Source organism: Pundamilia nyererei, unplaced genomic scaffold, assembly GCF_000239375.1.
Source record: "Pundamilia nyererei isolate P.nyererei 1_Seehausen unplaced genomic scaffold, PunNye1.0 scaffold00022, whole genome shotgun sequence".
NCBI lineage: Eukaryota > Metazoa > Chordata > Actinopteri > Cichliformes > Cichlidae > Pundamilia > Pundamilia nyererei.
In genome coordinates this window covers 4521462-4536525 of record NW_005187423.1, presented here as the reverse complement: position 1 = coordinate 4536525, position 15064 = coordinate 4521462, and the positions used below count along the sequence as shown (strand labels likewise).

At 41.0% G+C, this 15064-nt stretch overlaps 1 protein-coding gene across 2 annotated transcripts; it reads right to left on the bottom strand.

Annotated features, from left to right (window-relative positions):
* Positions 1–3758: 3758 nt before the first annotated feature.
* On the bottom strand, positions 3759–11408 carry anxa5b (annexin A5b). 2 transcript variants are annotated; one of them, XM_005726996.1, is made up of 12 exons: positions 11383–11408; positions 8505–8589; positions 8084–8178; positions 6712–6825; positions 6486–6576; positions 6207–6286; positions 6085–6135; positions 5378–5471; positions 4968–5063; positions 4584–4642; positions 4247–4369; positions 3759–4160 (listed from the first exon to the last, which is right to left on the bottom strand). In XM_005726996.1, the coding sequence occupies exons 1-12, from the start codon at positions 11383–11385 to the stop codon at positions 4098–4100; spliced, it is 954 nt and encodes a 317-aa protein (XP_005727053.1). In that variant the 5' UTR covers positions 11386–11408; the 3' UTR covers positions 3759–4097. The 2 variants fall into 2 exon arrangements, with proteins under 2 accessions (XP_005727053.1, XP_005727052.1); XM_005726995.1 differs by lacking the exon at positions 11383–11408 and having other exon boundaries at positions 8505–8598.
* Positions 11409–15064: the final 3656 nt, after the last annotated feature.

Genomic DNA, 15064 nt, shown 5'->3' with positions numbered 1-15064 from the left:
CCAAACCGATATCATGACCAGCAGCTTTTACGGCTGTGGCTCCAGCAAACAGCTGATAGTAGAAAGTCATATTAAAAAAATTCTTACAACAGCTGATCAAGCTTAAACGTGCTACTGTTGTTTAGCGCAACATCCGCTGGTTTCCTCTTTCTGGCGCAAAGTGGGCGATAAACAAACAAGAGAGATGGGACTTGCGGCAGAAAAGCCGATCAGCTGATCATTGATCGGTTTCACAATTGAAGTAGCAACAGGAGAGGGAGGGGAGAGAATGAGAGAAGAACAGGCAGTTGTGCGGCAAAAACACAGAATAACTCCAGCCTTGTGTCTTTTTCATTCTAGCTGAAGTACGGGACAAATCGCGTTCCTTTTCACCTCAATACGTATTGTAATTGGTCCAGCCCAGAGTTGATCATGACCAATTGGCAAATTCACCACCTTTCATTGTTTATACTGTTACAAAAACAAACATAAAAATGGAAAATCACCGTCGGCCCACTGGGCAAATGCCCGGTATGCCCAATGGCCAGTCCAGCTATGCGGTCAGCTGGTGGGTAACAGGCATCTCCGAGAACGTTAGAGCACTTTTGCAAATATGTGATGTCTTGTTAATTGAGCAGATATTTGATGTTTACACAGCTATGGCATGCCAAGAGTGTCAAAATCCATTCATTAAATAATTCAGACTCAAACACATCTTCAGATGTTGAAAGGCACCAAATCTGAGTCTGGATCCAAGCTGTGAAAAGGTTTGTTACCAGCTAAAGAACAAATGACCAATCTTTAGTTTAATTCTCCCTGAAATGTAGAGAAAAGGAAAAAGTAAGCAGGAAAGGTACATTTACTTAGTTCATTACATACAGACAAGTAGGGCTGCTCGATTATAAAATGATAATCACGATTATTTTTACTGAAATTGAGATCACGATTATTATTTATTTAACCCTTTAAGACCTACCATAGAACCAAGTCCGCCAGAGCTTATATTATTTTTTTACATGCTGTAGTGCCATTTGTGGGAGCATTTCAAGTTGCTATACATCAATACAACTGTTATAGCCCATATTTTTATAAAATGTATGCATTAAGTCCATAGTAACTACATTAATTGCAAACAAGTGCAATAAACTACAAAAAAATCGTTTTTGTTTTGTTTTTTTACATATATTTCTACTTGGAGAAATTTAAGAGGTTTATCCCTCAAAACTTTAAATACAAAAAAGTTGCAAAAACTAGTTTACAACAACAGGAAATTTATTTTGAGTGTCTTCATAGTTTTATTTTGGAGATACAGCAATTTTTATATACTGCAGGAAAAACAAAAAAACAATCCTATGATGCAAATTTGCAAAGTAAACAGCACGCGCATCAAAATAAACTATTTCCAGCTGTGCAATTCGAGTTCTAAGCATCCCAGCAACTATTCAGAAAAGTCAAACATGACTTATAAAAACACTAGTATAGGCTTTTAAGGCCTACAAGTAAAAAACTACATTTTCCGCGAAAATGACGTCACTTCCGGTTTCGGGCAGGAAATGGCGACATGCGATAGTTCGCATTGACGTCTTTTTCAAAGTGGGAAGTGTTAAGAACAGCTGATGGATCGGCAAAGCGTGTTTCTGGAATAATATGTTTTTGTTCCTGCAAGTGCTTTTTATGCAATTTTTGCAAAGCTTTATGTGGAAGGAAACTGTGACCGAGGACAAGCTGATGGCATAAGATGTAAGTACAACTCCTCCGGTTTCATATGTAAAACAAATTATTGCGCTAGCTTACGCAGTTCCGGTTCTACAGGGATTTAACAATAGTTACACAAAACAGAGTGTGCTGCTCTGACCGGCTTTAAAGGGTTAACAATAACAATGTATTGAATAATGACTTTAAAAAATAATATAAAATAGTGTGCAAATACTGATAACAGTGCAACTGTTTGCAATATAAACAGTTTGCAATATAAGAAATAAATGAAAAATGTAAACATCTATGTTTAGTGAACTTTGCAGTGTTGCTCTGTGGTGCAGCTACTGCATCGTAGCAAAGTTTACACACTGTCTACTTGATCCACGTCTAACTGCGCCAACCCATAATGTTTCCACACCACTGAAGTTTGTTTTTACCTCTCTTTTCAACCAACGGCAGTCACTCTCCTCTCCAAATAACTTCTGCTTAGCTTTCCGAGCTTCCCTCACTCCCTTCCCTCAGAGGGAGTGTTCGCCCAGGGCGCCAAACAGGCTAGGACCGCCCCTGCTCATCATGTACAAATAACTGCTCAGACTAAAAATGTTCTTTCTGCTCTTGGCTTCATATGATGTCAGTGAGATATTTCTAATATGATCATAGGGCACACAGCCATACATCTGCTGTTTAAACCTTCTGTTTTTGAGGGGCACCCAATCAGAAGAAAGTTGGGATAAAGATAGAGGGAAAAATATAAATAAACTGAGGGACTGGTCTAAGCCCCGTATGAGATAAATAAGGACTAGAATGATCTGTGAAATTATGCATAGCTGCTCTACAAGTCTAAGAATAACAATATGGATTTGATAAACAGTCTCTGTGCAGCGCACATATCCATCCATTGTATCCATCCATCCTCTTCTGCTTATCCAATCCAAGGTTGGGGTGTGGGCCTTATCCTAGCAGGGCAAGAGGTAGGGAACACCCCAGAAAGTTCGCTAGTCTCTCACAGGGCTAACACAGAAGACAGATAACCATTCACACTCACATTCACACCTACAGCCATCTTAGACTAGACTTAGGGACAGGGGGAACATGGAAGCTCCTTACACGTGTTTTAAGCTTGTGTTTTAAAGCCCTCCAACAATTCTAAACTTTGGATCTGACATTTGTGCTGAACAAAACATCTTCCACCTCACAATCAGAGCACACTTCTGTATGGCCAATGAAATGATTTGTGAACTACACCACACAGAGTTGAGACCCAGATCTCTGGACACATTAACCAGCGTCTAATCCTCTTTCTTAAACAAACTTCCCAACAGATTCTTTTGTAGTTCACAGAGCCTTGGTCAGTGTGTGGAGCAGGGGGAGGGGCTGCATGTCAGACGGGAAAAATATCAAAGCACAGCTCAACGCTCAACCAAATACCCATGACAAAATCTGAAAAGCTGACTGTTCACATGCCCGCTCATAGTCTCCCACACCCAAAGACACACAAGGCAACCAGGTAGGAGGAGTCAATGGTATTGTTCTTCCAGTGACTTGAGGTGGTCAGAACCCACACCCAGCTGTTTGGACCTCATTATTGGCTGCCGGTTTCTGTGGCAACAATAAATGCCAACCTCTTCCAATGCCAACCGTTCCATGACAACAATGATAGAGTATCATAACAAGACCTGAGATAAGCCCTCCTTTATCACACACATTTGCCTCTTATATGTAATAGTCTTTTTTGTAAATAAGAGAGGATGAACCGGCTGTACAAAGGCCCAATTTAAAATAAATAAGTATTTTAATATTTTAATTACTTAGCTTTGCATGATTTACAATTCTGTTTCAGTGCAGCCTGGGAAATAAAAATATGCAGCTCTTCTGTGACGTTGAAGGTGAACACTGAGTAGTGAGTGACTTCCCCATCTATCAGCTGAAGAAGATGCCTACAGAGGGTCAGAGCTCAGCAGCTCACCTCATCTCTAACAAAACTCCTTTGACTCCCTCTTGTGGTCATGAGAGGTCAATACATATGTAAAAAACAAAAACAGCATACTGGCTGCAATATTATTAACGAGACACCACTGAACTTCATCAAATTAAGCATTTATTATTGGATATATATGTTCTCCCATACAAAGTGCAAACTAGACAATTGAAGTCTGATACTTCAGCATAATATTTCGTTGTATAGTGAAGATATTAGTGGATAAAAGCTCCATTCATGTTGACAAAATGTTAGCTACCTTTCAAAGACACGGTTTGGAATCATAGTTTTAAAAGATCTCATGTGTTCTCTCTCCAACACAAGACAGCTTTGCTGAGAGGAACCAAGACTTTGAGTTTCTTGTGGTTAGCTTGTTGTTTCACTGAGCCGACAGCCGAGAAGGCACTTCAGGTGTGGTTGCCGTTAGTGATTATTGCCATGATTATGCATCATCACCGCCACAGAGCGCAAGTAATGCCTTACGATAGTCACCGCTGGAGTCTCCCTGCAACAAACAAAGATGGGCACAATTTAGGAGAAAAGACAAAAAGTATCAAGGTGTCTATGGAGGCAAAAATATTATGTGTGTACCTTGATCATCGAATGCAGAGAGCAGGCGAACAGCCTCCTGAACTGAGCTCTGATGTCTAACAGGTCCACCTCACTGCGAGTCACCATCACTCTGATCAGGGTGTTATCGTCAGTGCCTGCACCCTGAGTCGAGAACACACAATGCAGTGACCAAACACCTCACAAACATCAACGCACAACCGTAAAACATACATGAATAACTCCATAGTGATAAGCACTAAGCCCTTTTGCCTCCATTATGTCATAAACCCATTTTGACAGGTTAAACCATTACTGGCAAACATGCACCGACTCAGATAGCCTCACTTCAAGCTGCCAAACCTGTCTGTGCTGTTACCTTCATGGCGTAGTACAGGGTTTCAGCAAAGTAGGCAGGAACACTCCTGGCACACTTCACTGTACAAAAAACACACACAGAAAGGAAATTCATCACTGTGTACTTATGGGTAGTAAGACTGAGTGATGAACTGAACCAATGTCCAAGTATGACGCCATGACCCAGTTCAAAATGTGCTACAGAAATGTGGTTTTTGCAAGATCCAAATAGGAAAAAAGCTTTGATGATCTCTCTCTCTCTCTATCTATATATTATTTTTTCATTTGCCGATGCTTTCTTTTTTAGTTTATTGTTGTATTGTTTTACCAGGATTGAAATAAAGCCTTCCTTTTTGGGGGGCAAGCGACAAAAGAATAACTTCAGGGAGTCGTCTAGAGCACATACCAACGGCAAGGAGGAGGTCCTTCAGGTTTCCAGATGTTTCTCTCTTGATACTCTCCTCAATCTCATATCCAGACAGCTTCATGTAAGCGTCGAATACTGGAATGCAAATAAAGTTTGGAATGAGTCTGATGTTAGTGCAGCTATACGGCTTATCTCCCGTTTCAGTAAAGCTCAACCCACAGTGTGTAGGGAAAGTGTGTAGGACCAAATGAGAACCTGTGGCAGTAAGTGGAGGTGAGTAAACTTCAAATCAAAGCTGTTGAATCTTGTCATATATTCATTTAGCCAACACATAATTGACATCACTGGCTGCAGATGTAATTTGTTTCAGAGTGCAAACACTGTCCACACCCTGGACCACTCTGTCTTCACCCACTCATACAAACTGTTTTTACCCCACACTCACAAACCTTTCCTGAGGTGTTCTGCACTCCGGTTACCCAGGATGGTAACAAAAGATTGTTCATCAGTGCCAAACTTCTGCTCTCCAGCCTTGAAGAGGGCCTAAAACCAGAAAATGACACAAAAGCATGTTATTATTTAAGGCGTGTTTTTTTTTGTTTTCTTTTAATCACAGGGAGAACTGGCAGAGTACAGGAGAAAACTTGAAAAAACTACACATTTTTACTGTAAACTCTGCAGGAGATTATCCTGCTTTTGTAGTCTTACAGGTCCAGAATGCCCATTTTTGTGGACTACCAAGCCTGAATACCTCAGATCCTGCTGCACTGATACTGAGTCTTTGTACTAGACCCAGCATGTTGTTGTCCGATCCAAATCACTGTGCTTCACTTTGAAGTGATTTCCACGTGACAAAATTGATTTGCAACAGAAATCACACCTAGATACATTTCACTAAGCTATCTATGATCAGATTTGGCAGTAAAAACTCCAGAGAGGAAAAGAGCTGAGCCTAGTAAAGATTCACAGGACCTTTTCTCTAAGTAAAAACATGACAACATTTTAAGGGACGTTTTGCTCATGTTGTCCAGCAGAGGTCGTCAAACCATCTTTACAGACTAACTGAACACCTGACCAAACGCATGTGATGGTCATGCCGTGAGACTAAAAACAAAAGCCACTGATGATGAGGAATTAAATATTTTAAAAAGCCTACCTGAGCGTCACTTTCGATGCTTTCCGCCTGGATCCCCGTCTGCCTGTTTGCCTGAGAAGGGACAGAACATTTTAATTAAAGAGAGGTGAGAAGAGGAGAGGAGAGGAGAGGATTACATTTACCTGAAGAAGAATAACCAGAAGTCTCTGGAAGTGACCTGAAGTGTCACCCGTTATATCTTTCTCCAGGTCGTCATCATACTCTGAAGGAAACAAACTGCAATACTCAATGCCCTCACATGACCCCAAAAAGATTTGTGTCTTCTCAAAGAATCAAAACAGGTGTCTTTTACTTCTTAGCACGTTGAATGTGCTTCATTTTAAGTACACTAAAATTATATTGAAACCATTATCAGTGTGAAAAAACATTGTCTAACTTGTGTGTGTCTGTGCAAGTGTTACCCTGTTTGTAGGCAGCGACGATTTGCTTCACCTGCTGAGATGTTCTGGAGGCAAGGATCTCCACCAGCACTTTCTCATCTGTCCCTGCCCCCTACAGGCCAAAGTGGGAAATGTCACAGATGCCGCCTGAGTTTCCAGCTGCTATCGGTGCTAAAATTTCTGTCTGTACATGAAGATCATGGCGTGAGACTTCTGATTGGTTTATATCTGTCACTGGCACACGTACCTTGATTGCATTGCGAAGTGATGTCACATCATAAGTAATGGGTGGAGTCATCAGAGCCACAATCAGCGTCTCAAATTTCCCGCCCAGCTCTCCTTTCAGGTCATCTATCAGGTCCTGACAGATGTGGAGATACACAATATGCACTTTAACGAGGTGTGGATCACCACAAACCCAGAGTGTGAAGCAGTTGTGTGGCCTAAAAACTTTACTAGGGTAACTTTCTAGTATTGTCAAATACTTTGAAGCCTCATTGTACTTAACCAAAAAAATAATAATTTGCAAAGTACACTTAGATTCAGATTAGGGCTCGAACAGCTACCTGGCTCTGCTCAAAGGTTCAGTAAACCTTTGTGTTAACGTCAAGCTAATGTTAAACCAAATGACGCTTGTTGTTTCAGCTTTTACGTCAAGCTGTGCCAACATGACAGTAGCTAGCAGCAGCTTTGTTTATTGCACATTAAAGTATTGTTTTGCAGTCTTAATGCACTGTCAGCTAACTGTATAACCTGTATGGTGAACAGAGGTGTAGATGTGAACCTCTTTTTTTGTAACTAATCTTCACTAATTCATTGACTGTTTGTTCAATGTTTTTGGCAGCGTGGGGCCAGTTGTAAACACGTCAGATACATCATCATCACCTTTACAGTTAATATGGCAGATTTGTTAAACTAGTTCATGCCCCAAGTTTAGTATTTCTGGTCTATTGCTAGGCAAAACGATAACGTCACACATGCATTTTGAAAATTTTGTCTTTGTCACGAAGCTAAAATTGCACTTTTACAAATGGGTTATTTTTATCCTGTTGGTAGATGGTTGCTAAGCAACACTATTACATCATAACATCTGATATAGATAACAGCCTTGGGCGCAGATGCACCAGGTTTTGTTGCTCCTGATCGTGTAGGAGGAAATCGCAGGCAGGCACAGATGTTGTGTATTGTAGTAAGACCGCTGACTAAATACCCAGAGCAACATTAGAGGGATAAATAAATATTTACATACACAGAGCTGTGATTTATTAACATGAAGGTATTAGTAATTTAAGATAATCATATTTCAACAATAAAAATATAGGAAAATTGGGGCTTTTTTGTAGTTTGTAACTTTTTTTTACTACTAGTGCACAGTTCTGTTTAGTATCATCTGCATTTTAGAGCATTCCAAACCTCTGTAATAGAGAATTACAGAGATTTGGAATTATAGATAAAGTGCCAAGACTGCAGAATGAGTCTGAGTGAGATTGGAGTGGCTTAATGCGGGGCAGTGTGCCTTTGGCCCACAGATTTGCTCGGCTATAACAGTGGGACAGTTAAACTGAAGGTGTGACAGATGTGCTCGAGCGAGGTAACAGCTGTCCAAGAGGTGTTCAGACCTTGCCATACAGAGTTTTGAAGCTGGCCTTGATCTCCTGCCTCTGGGCGTTGCTGCGAGCCGTGACCAGCTGCAAGATGGCATCCTCGTCGGTCCCTACAGTGACAACAAACACGGTTCATGAGCAAAGCTCTTTATGTCACAGGATACGCTGCATGCAGCACAAATTGCATAACAATGGTCCTTCGCTGTCTAGGTGGATTCGTATTTACATCTATTCAACCCACATAATTACAGCCTGCAGTCTAGGTCAGCAGATGTGTTTGCTCACAGTGACTCATCTCAAGTTACTCTGCTCACGTGGTTGTGAGTCACTGCTGTCTATGCGATGCTCCACCCAGACAGCAGGGATTTCTACACTGAAAAGAAATTCCCCGACAAGCTCTCCCAACTGCATGTATGAATAAACATGATCAACTTACCCAAGCCTTTCATGGCCTTGTGCAGAACCTCTGAGTCCGCACTGGCGCTGAAATTTGCGCTGGGTTTTACGGTTCCTCTGTTGGCCTGCAACATGGAAGATGTGCACAGAGAAAGTTGGTCTTTGCACTTTTTTTCCAAAGCCAAAGCCTTTTTGACTAAAATTCTTCTTTCTGTTGCACCCGATTACCTCTCCACAGAGACACTCAACTTCTACACCTTTATATGTGTAAATGCACACAACTTTGGTACTGCTTTCATTGAGTTTAGTTTAGTTTCAACAAGGTGGTGGAAACACTCTTTAGAGGATCTATATTCACAGACAGCATCACACGGCTGCTGCACATTTGTCGGTTTCCCATCTATCTTGCTCTACTGGTTTGACATCTCGTGACTACAGAGGCCATTTGAATACAGTGAACTCATGTTAACAGAACTGGTTTCAGAAGATTTGAGCTCTGTGACATGGTGTGCTATCTTTTTTTTTTTTTTGAAGTGTCACAGTTTAAACTTTATTGGCATTTTTGGCATGTTTGGCAGTAGCGCACAGTCTTGAAGGAACAGGAACTCTTCACAAAGAGTGCATTAGCTTAATGGTGTGCTATCCTGCTGAATACGTTCTCCATATCCTCACACCACCTCCAATCTGAACTGTTGAGACAAGCCAGGACGGACCATGCTTTCATGTTGTCTAAGCCAACGTCACATTCAAATTCACTTTAAAATCACCTTTCTTCCACATTCTGATGCTCAATTTGAACTTCAGCAGGTCATCTTGACCTATGGGATCGTACATGCACTGATATGATTGGCTGATATTTGCTTTAACAAGCAGCTGTAGCTAATAAACTGGTTGGTGAATGTATAGATGATAAAGTACGAAATCTTCCATGAAAACTGCAATAACACATGCAGAGTATTTGTCGGTAGAATGGTAGCTATGATAATTACATTACACATATTGTTATTGTCAGTTGTATATATTCTGTTTATATCCAAGGTTATCATTCTCAATGTAGTGCGGTGTATTTAACACCAAGTACTGCTGATACTGTATTATATGGGCACATTCTTAACGTGTACAGTATCATCAAGGATGTTGGGTCTTTGCAAAAAATTCAAATCACTGGATTTAAGCCCACAAATATTCATTTCTCTGTGCGATACAACAGAACAATGTCAGATGTGTATACTTTGTTAGGCACATAGTTTTGTACACCTACTCCTGATTTGTACTCAGATTAATGACCCAATGACTTACAGCTTGACTTTAACATTGATTTTTAGTAAAACAGACCCTTTCTGTAACAACAATGCACTGATTCCAGACACTCCCGCGCTCATAAAAATCAGCGGAACGTTTAGAGAGGAAAACTACTGGAATTCTGACCCTCAAAATTTTAAAAAGTCAAAGGTCTAGAACACAAGAGTCGCTGTTAACAACCAGGATTTTGTTTGTTTCTGCACGAAGGAATGTCAAAATGACACGCATCCAATCATCCAATCAAGCAAAAAGAGACCCAACGTGGCTCCTTGAACAAGGAGGTATTTAGACAACAACAACATAACACAATGCACGTCCCTCACACTGGAATGCTAGGGGTTGGAGTCTGTAGCGAGTGATGCACTGATTCCCCTGAGCGGGTCCAGGCATGACCTGAGGGTGGGGGGGAATGTATGTAAACACCACAGGCCATCACAGCTGGCGTCTCTCCTTAAAAGCACTTCTTATTACTTACCATCCTTCTTAACTGGCTGCTGTTGCCATGGAGACTGTACACAATCCACCTAGCAATGCTTTTGCAAAAGGATGTCCTCCATTATGGACCATTTTATTGTTACCTGTGCAAATGCTGTCAACAGAGTTAAGCTCCGGTGATCACGACTACAGCTCTAGCCTGATACCCGATCCCGCATAAAGATGCAACGTATCATTATTATGCCATCTTTAATTAAAAAGCTCACTAAATGAAACATCCTTTTATTTTCTTTGTGCAAACAGGATTATACAGTTGATCTGTTGTGGGATCCACATTATGTGCTGTAGTTAAGTATTTACAGAAGCAGCTCTGTGTGCAAGTGCGTGAGTCAATATAAAGTCCACGCTCGTCAGGAAAGCAAACAGGTGTGTTGGGAGAATAGTAGAGGTCTGTTGTTGACAGGGATAATATTACATATATCAGATCTGAATGCACACGTAGTAGAAATGCTTGTCTAAGAAAGACCTATTCAAATGTTTTGTTAGCCCTTCATAGTAAACACACTCTCAGAATAAACTGTCAGGAAACGAACAACAGCACAGCTGATGACATTAAAAAAAACAAAACACTTTTTTAGTAACTCAACTGCTGAAAAGTAAGAAATTCCCTTTTAAGAGGGGGAGGCTGGCTTTAAACTCCAGACCAGATGTGGAAATGTGTGCATTACACACAGAAAGAGGGGGAGAGGTGGAAAACGCAGAGGAGACCCACCCGAATGGAGCAGAGCCCACATGAGTCATACACCAAACTTCCCCAAATGAGATTTCTCTCCAGCCTCACGATCATGCGCGCACACCCAAAACACGCATATAAAAACGGATCTAACTTTTACTGTTTCACGATGTTTAAGGTTCAATACAAACTGTAAAAGAGTCAAAGGCTAACCTGCTGTCTCCCGACAACAACAACGCTCACCGAGAACCTTATATAAAGTTTCATAAAGTGGGCGTTGTCTCGGACTTTACCGGCTTAAAGCCAGTGAGTCAAACATTTGCATAAATAACGGTTTTATTCCTCGAGACTTCTGCAAAATCTGATTAATCAGCAAGCGTTTTATATTCAGTTCTGCGTGTTTATTTGCGCTGATATCTGAGAAATGAGCAGAGTGGAAAGGACTCACCATTTTTGACAGTCTTTTAAGTTTGTTTTTCCAACGAAAGAAAAAAGTGCAGATCTGTTGGAGAGAAACAAATGTTATCAGGCAAGGAGACGAAACAACTCTTTATTTCCGGTAAACTTTCTACTGTAATTAACTCATCCTTAATCATCTCCGCTAGGGTTTCCTGCTGTACGGTATATACAGCAGCTGCTATCTACACTACAAGTCTTTTATCATCAGGTGGAGACGGTGGCTGTGCCCCTGATGTGCCAAGATAGATAGTATCCCCGACAGAAGGCGTCAAACTAAGCTGGGGTCTCCAAATCACGGACAAACAGTATCCCATAGTCTTGATCTTTAGTTCAAAAACACTTCTTATACTGAATAACTACTCCTGTAATTTTGGAGATGTTAGCTTTTTATTCAGTAAAGTTACAGGAGGATACTAATAGTTATCAGGCAAAAAGTCCTCAGTTTGTTGAAATAATCCCGTCCACGCGAGAACAATAATATAAATATATATATTTTCTGTAGTAACCCTCAAACTGAACGGTAATGGAACGACACTCATTTTTCACAGAACTAAAACATCACTACTTCCATGTCTATAGTTGGCTGTAATGGAGGCGGAATAAATTGGATCTGCTCTCCGTTCGCAGTGAATGCTCCGGACGCAGGGGAAACAGATTTTGTCGGGGATACCTATCTTGGCACAACCTGGTGGATACAACGGAACTTTCTATAGGTCTCCTATAAGTGAGAGTGAACACCGGTGAGGAACTTACCGATGAACCGCAGCTGTGAAACGGAGCTCAGAGGACGGAAGGAGAGACCCGCAGAGAGCGAAGTGAGGAGGAGAAGTAGACAGGAGAAGCTCACTTGGAAAAACTATGCGCGTGAGTGAGTGAGCCACACCCCAGTGCTCAGGGCACGGGGGCTGCCTTGCCCCTGAGCACTCTGGGAAATGTCGTTTTCTTACGTGGTTGAGCTGCTAACAGGGAAATGATGACAAGGGTCTTTCTCGCGTCTTTATTTCATGCTGCGTGTTTTATAATGGTTTATAAGAGGAGGTGCGATATTTTGCATCTAACATGCTCCTTCTGGAGTACTTGGAGAAGCGGAGCAAGTTGAAAATACAATATTGACATTACATATTATAAAGTTTCTGTGTAAGCAAACAGATGCTTAGTTGTTGGTTTAGCCTGAAGGCGTGGTTCCCTCCACCTCCTTCTGATTTCGTGTCCATTACATCCTAGTGGAAATTATAACTGTGAACGTGGCATGGGATGTTTCACAAAAATGATTTGCAGCACTACACAGTGTTTACAAGTTACAGCTTCTAGTCCATTTCCTTGATAATGCTTCGGTCACGTGTTTATTTTCATGACTTGATGTGAGAAGATACGGTGGGCGAAATGATTATTTCATCTTCTGCTGAATTTGTAAGTTTGCGGATTTGCAAAAAAAAACCCTTTAATTTTTATGGTAGTTTAATTTTAACAGAGAGACAGAACAAAAGGTGCCAGAGATAATTTATCGCTACTGTTTGATGATGCAACCTATAAAAACACGGGTGAACTTTAACAGAAGGGCAGGTATTCATGTCAGGGGAGACTGACAGAAACATGGCTGTCACCGTGAAAAAAATGTGACCAATAAAGATCGTCACCATTTAAACACATATATGGATTTGATTTGTATCATTAGGATCATGAATGCTCTTCATTTAGTAGCCTTCTGCTTTGGCATGTTGGGAATCTTCATCCCATGTCAATAATTTACCAAGTAAACTGAGAGGGAGTGATCGATTCAAACAAAGAAGCTATACACACACAGACAGAGGTGTGTGTTTCCCTGTTAAAAAAAACACAAGTTATGTGGGTAAGATTTGTGCAGATTTTGACACCATCGCACACGACTGAAAGCTTTTATTATAAACACAATTTTTGAGAAATAAAGAGTTGATTTTTCACATTTAAATGGGTAAAAAGAAATACTGAACTTCCAACATCACACTTGTATGAACTGCATGTGGGAAATTGGCTTTTTCTGAGACGTCATGATTGATGCTGCCAGTATGTCCAGGTGTTACAGGAATAAAAACTTTCCCCTTCAGCATGACAGATTGCCAGTACTTACAAATATCACACACACCGTTCTGCATCGTGAAGATCAAACATCCCAATTTTCTTAGCATTAACATAGTTGGTACAAAGAATTTTTAACTGGAGGATGACTTTAAGCATCAGTTTATCAGAAAAAGTTCTGAGGGCTTCACCCATACACATTTGCTTACGACTCTGGCTATTGGAAGCTCCGAAATGCTCCATCCATCCATCAGTTTATTCAATTTAGGGACATGGGGGCAGCTGGAGCCTATCCCAGCTGTGACAGGGAGAAAGGTGGGCTAACACAGACAGACATTCACAGCTAAATTGGCCAATTTAGAATTACAAACTGTGGGAAAACCCACAGAGCACCCAGAGAATGTCCACACGGATACTGGGAGAACATGCAAATTCCACACAGAAAGGCCCCAGCCAGCTGGAGGAGTCTTCTTTCATTTCTAACCAGTGCACCACCGTGGTTGTCTTCACAACGCAAACTCTCAACTTCATCCAAAAATCTTGTTGTTTTTTTTGTTTTTTTTTTGTTTTTTTCTGGACTCTTTGCACTTCTGCACTCATCCAGCACATATCAAGCTGAGGTCTAGAAGTAATCATACATTTATGAACACTATGAGCAGAATCGCTCCTGGAATGACAGACATGACATTTAATAAAACTGTAATCCGACTGACATGCATCCACGTGTGGATGCAAACATACTACGAATACAACATGCATCAATAGACATACTATTTAGAATTACTATTTAAAGACACCTAATATATTTGAAATATTATGCCACAATTCATAAATTGATCACATTAATTAAAAAACAAGAAAAACAGGCCGCTTTTGGAAGCAGGTGTACATCACACCGCGTGTTTGTCACTTTCTGCCTCTGAAACGTTGTAATTGTCTGAGTAAGAACCAGAGTAACAGAGCCAACAGCATGCTGAGCGAGGCGAAGATACAACAGTACACCACCGTGCTCCATCCCCAACCTGCTCCTAAAGGAGGCACACCATTCATCTCAGCAAGTATGCACCAGGATGGACAGACCGCTGTCTGAAACTGTTGCCTCTTAGAGTTATGGTGATGTACAGTAACACTGTTAGGGTCTTATTCTGTTGTCTACAGGTAATTATTTGATTTTTCTTGTCTTCTGGAAGATGCGACCATCCTGTGAGGCCCAGACACTAGGTGCTAAAAAAAAAAAGCTTCAGTCAAATTTCTTCAAGATCAAATGGAAGAAGAGGAAGTTCCAAGAATGAAGGTCTTAACTCAAGCCTCCAGTGTGTGATCAGAGGAATATTCCGCAAATATGAGGAGCATTCAAATGTATCCGATTACTCTTTTCACTTCTTCTTCCTTCTGTCCTCTTCTACTGGATTTTCTATATACTCTTGCTTTCCCCTTTTAAACCCACAGGTAAATATGCCATCGACACAGGCAGACGGACAAATGGATGCAGACATATAGAATATATCACCAGCTACCCATTTCAGTCTGACCTGTGAGCCCACCCACGTGAAATCTCCGCCCTTCCCTCAGGTGACTTCCATCATCACATCTGATTAAAACATACTTTTAAAATC

Coding starts and splice junctions, on each gene's coding strand:
- anxa5b (XM_005726995.1), bottom strand. CDS start 8,598: ATGTTGCAGGCCAACAGAGGAACCGTAAAACCCAGCGCAAATTTCAGC. Junction 6,826..8,083: donor TCAAAACTCTGTATGGCAAG/GTCTGAACACCT, acceptor CACATCTGTCAG/GACCTGATAGATGACCTGAA. Junction 5,472..6,084: donor GCATCGAAAGTGACGCTCAG/GTAGGCTTTTTA, acceptor TTCTGGTTTTAG/GCCCTCTTCAAGGCTGGAGA.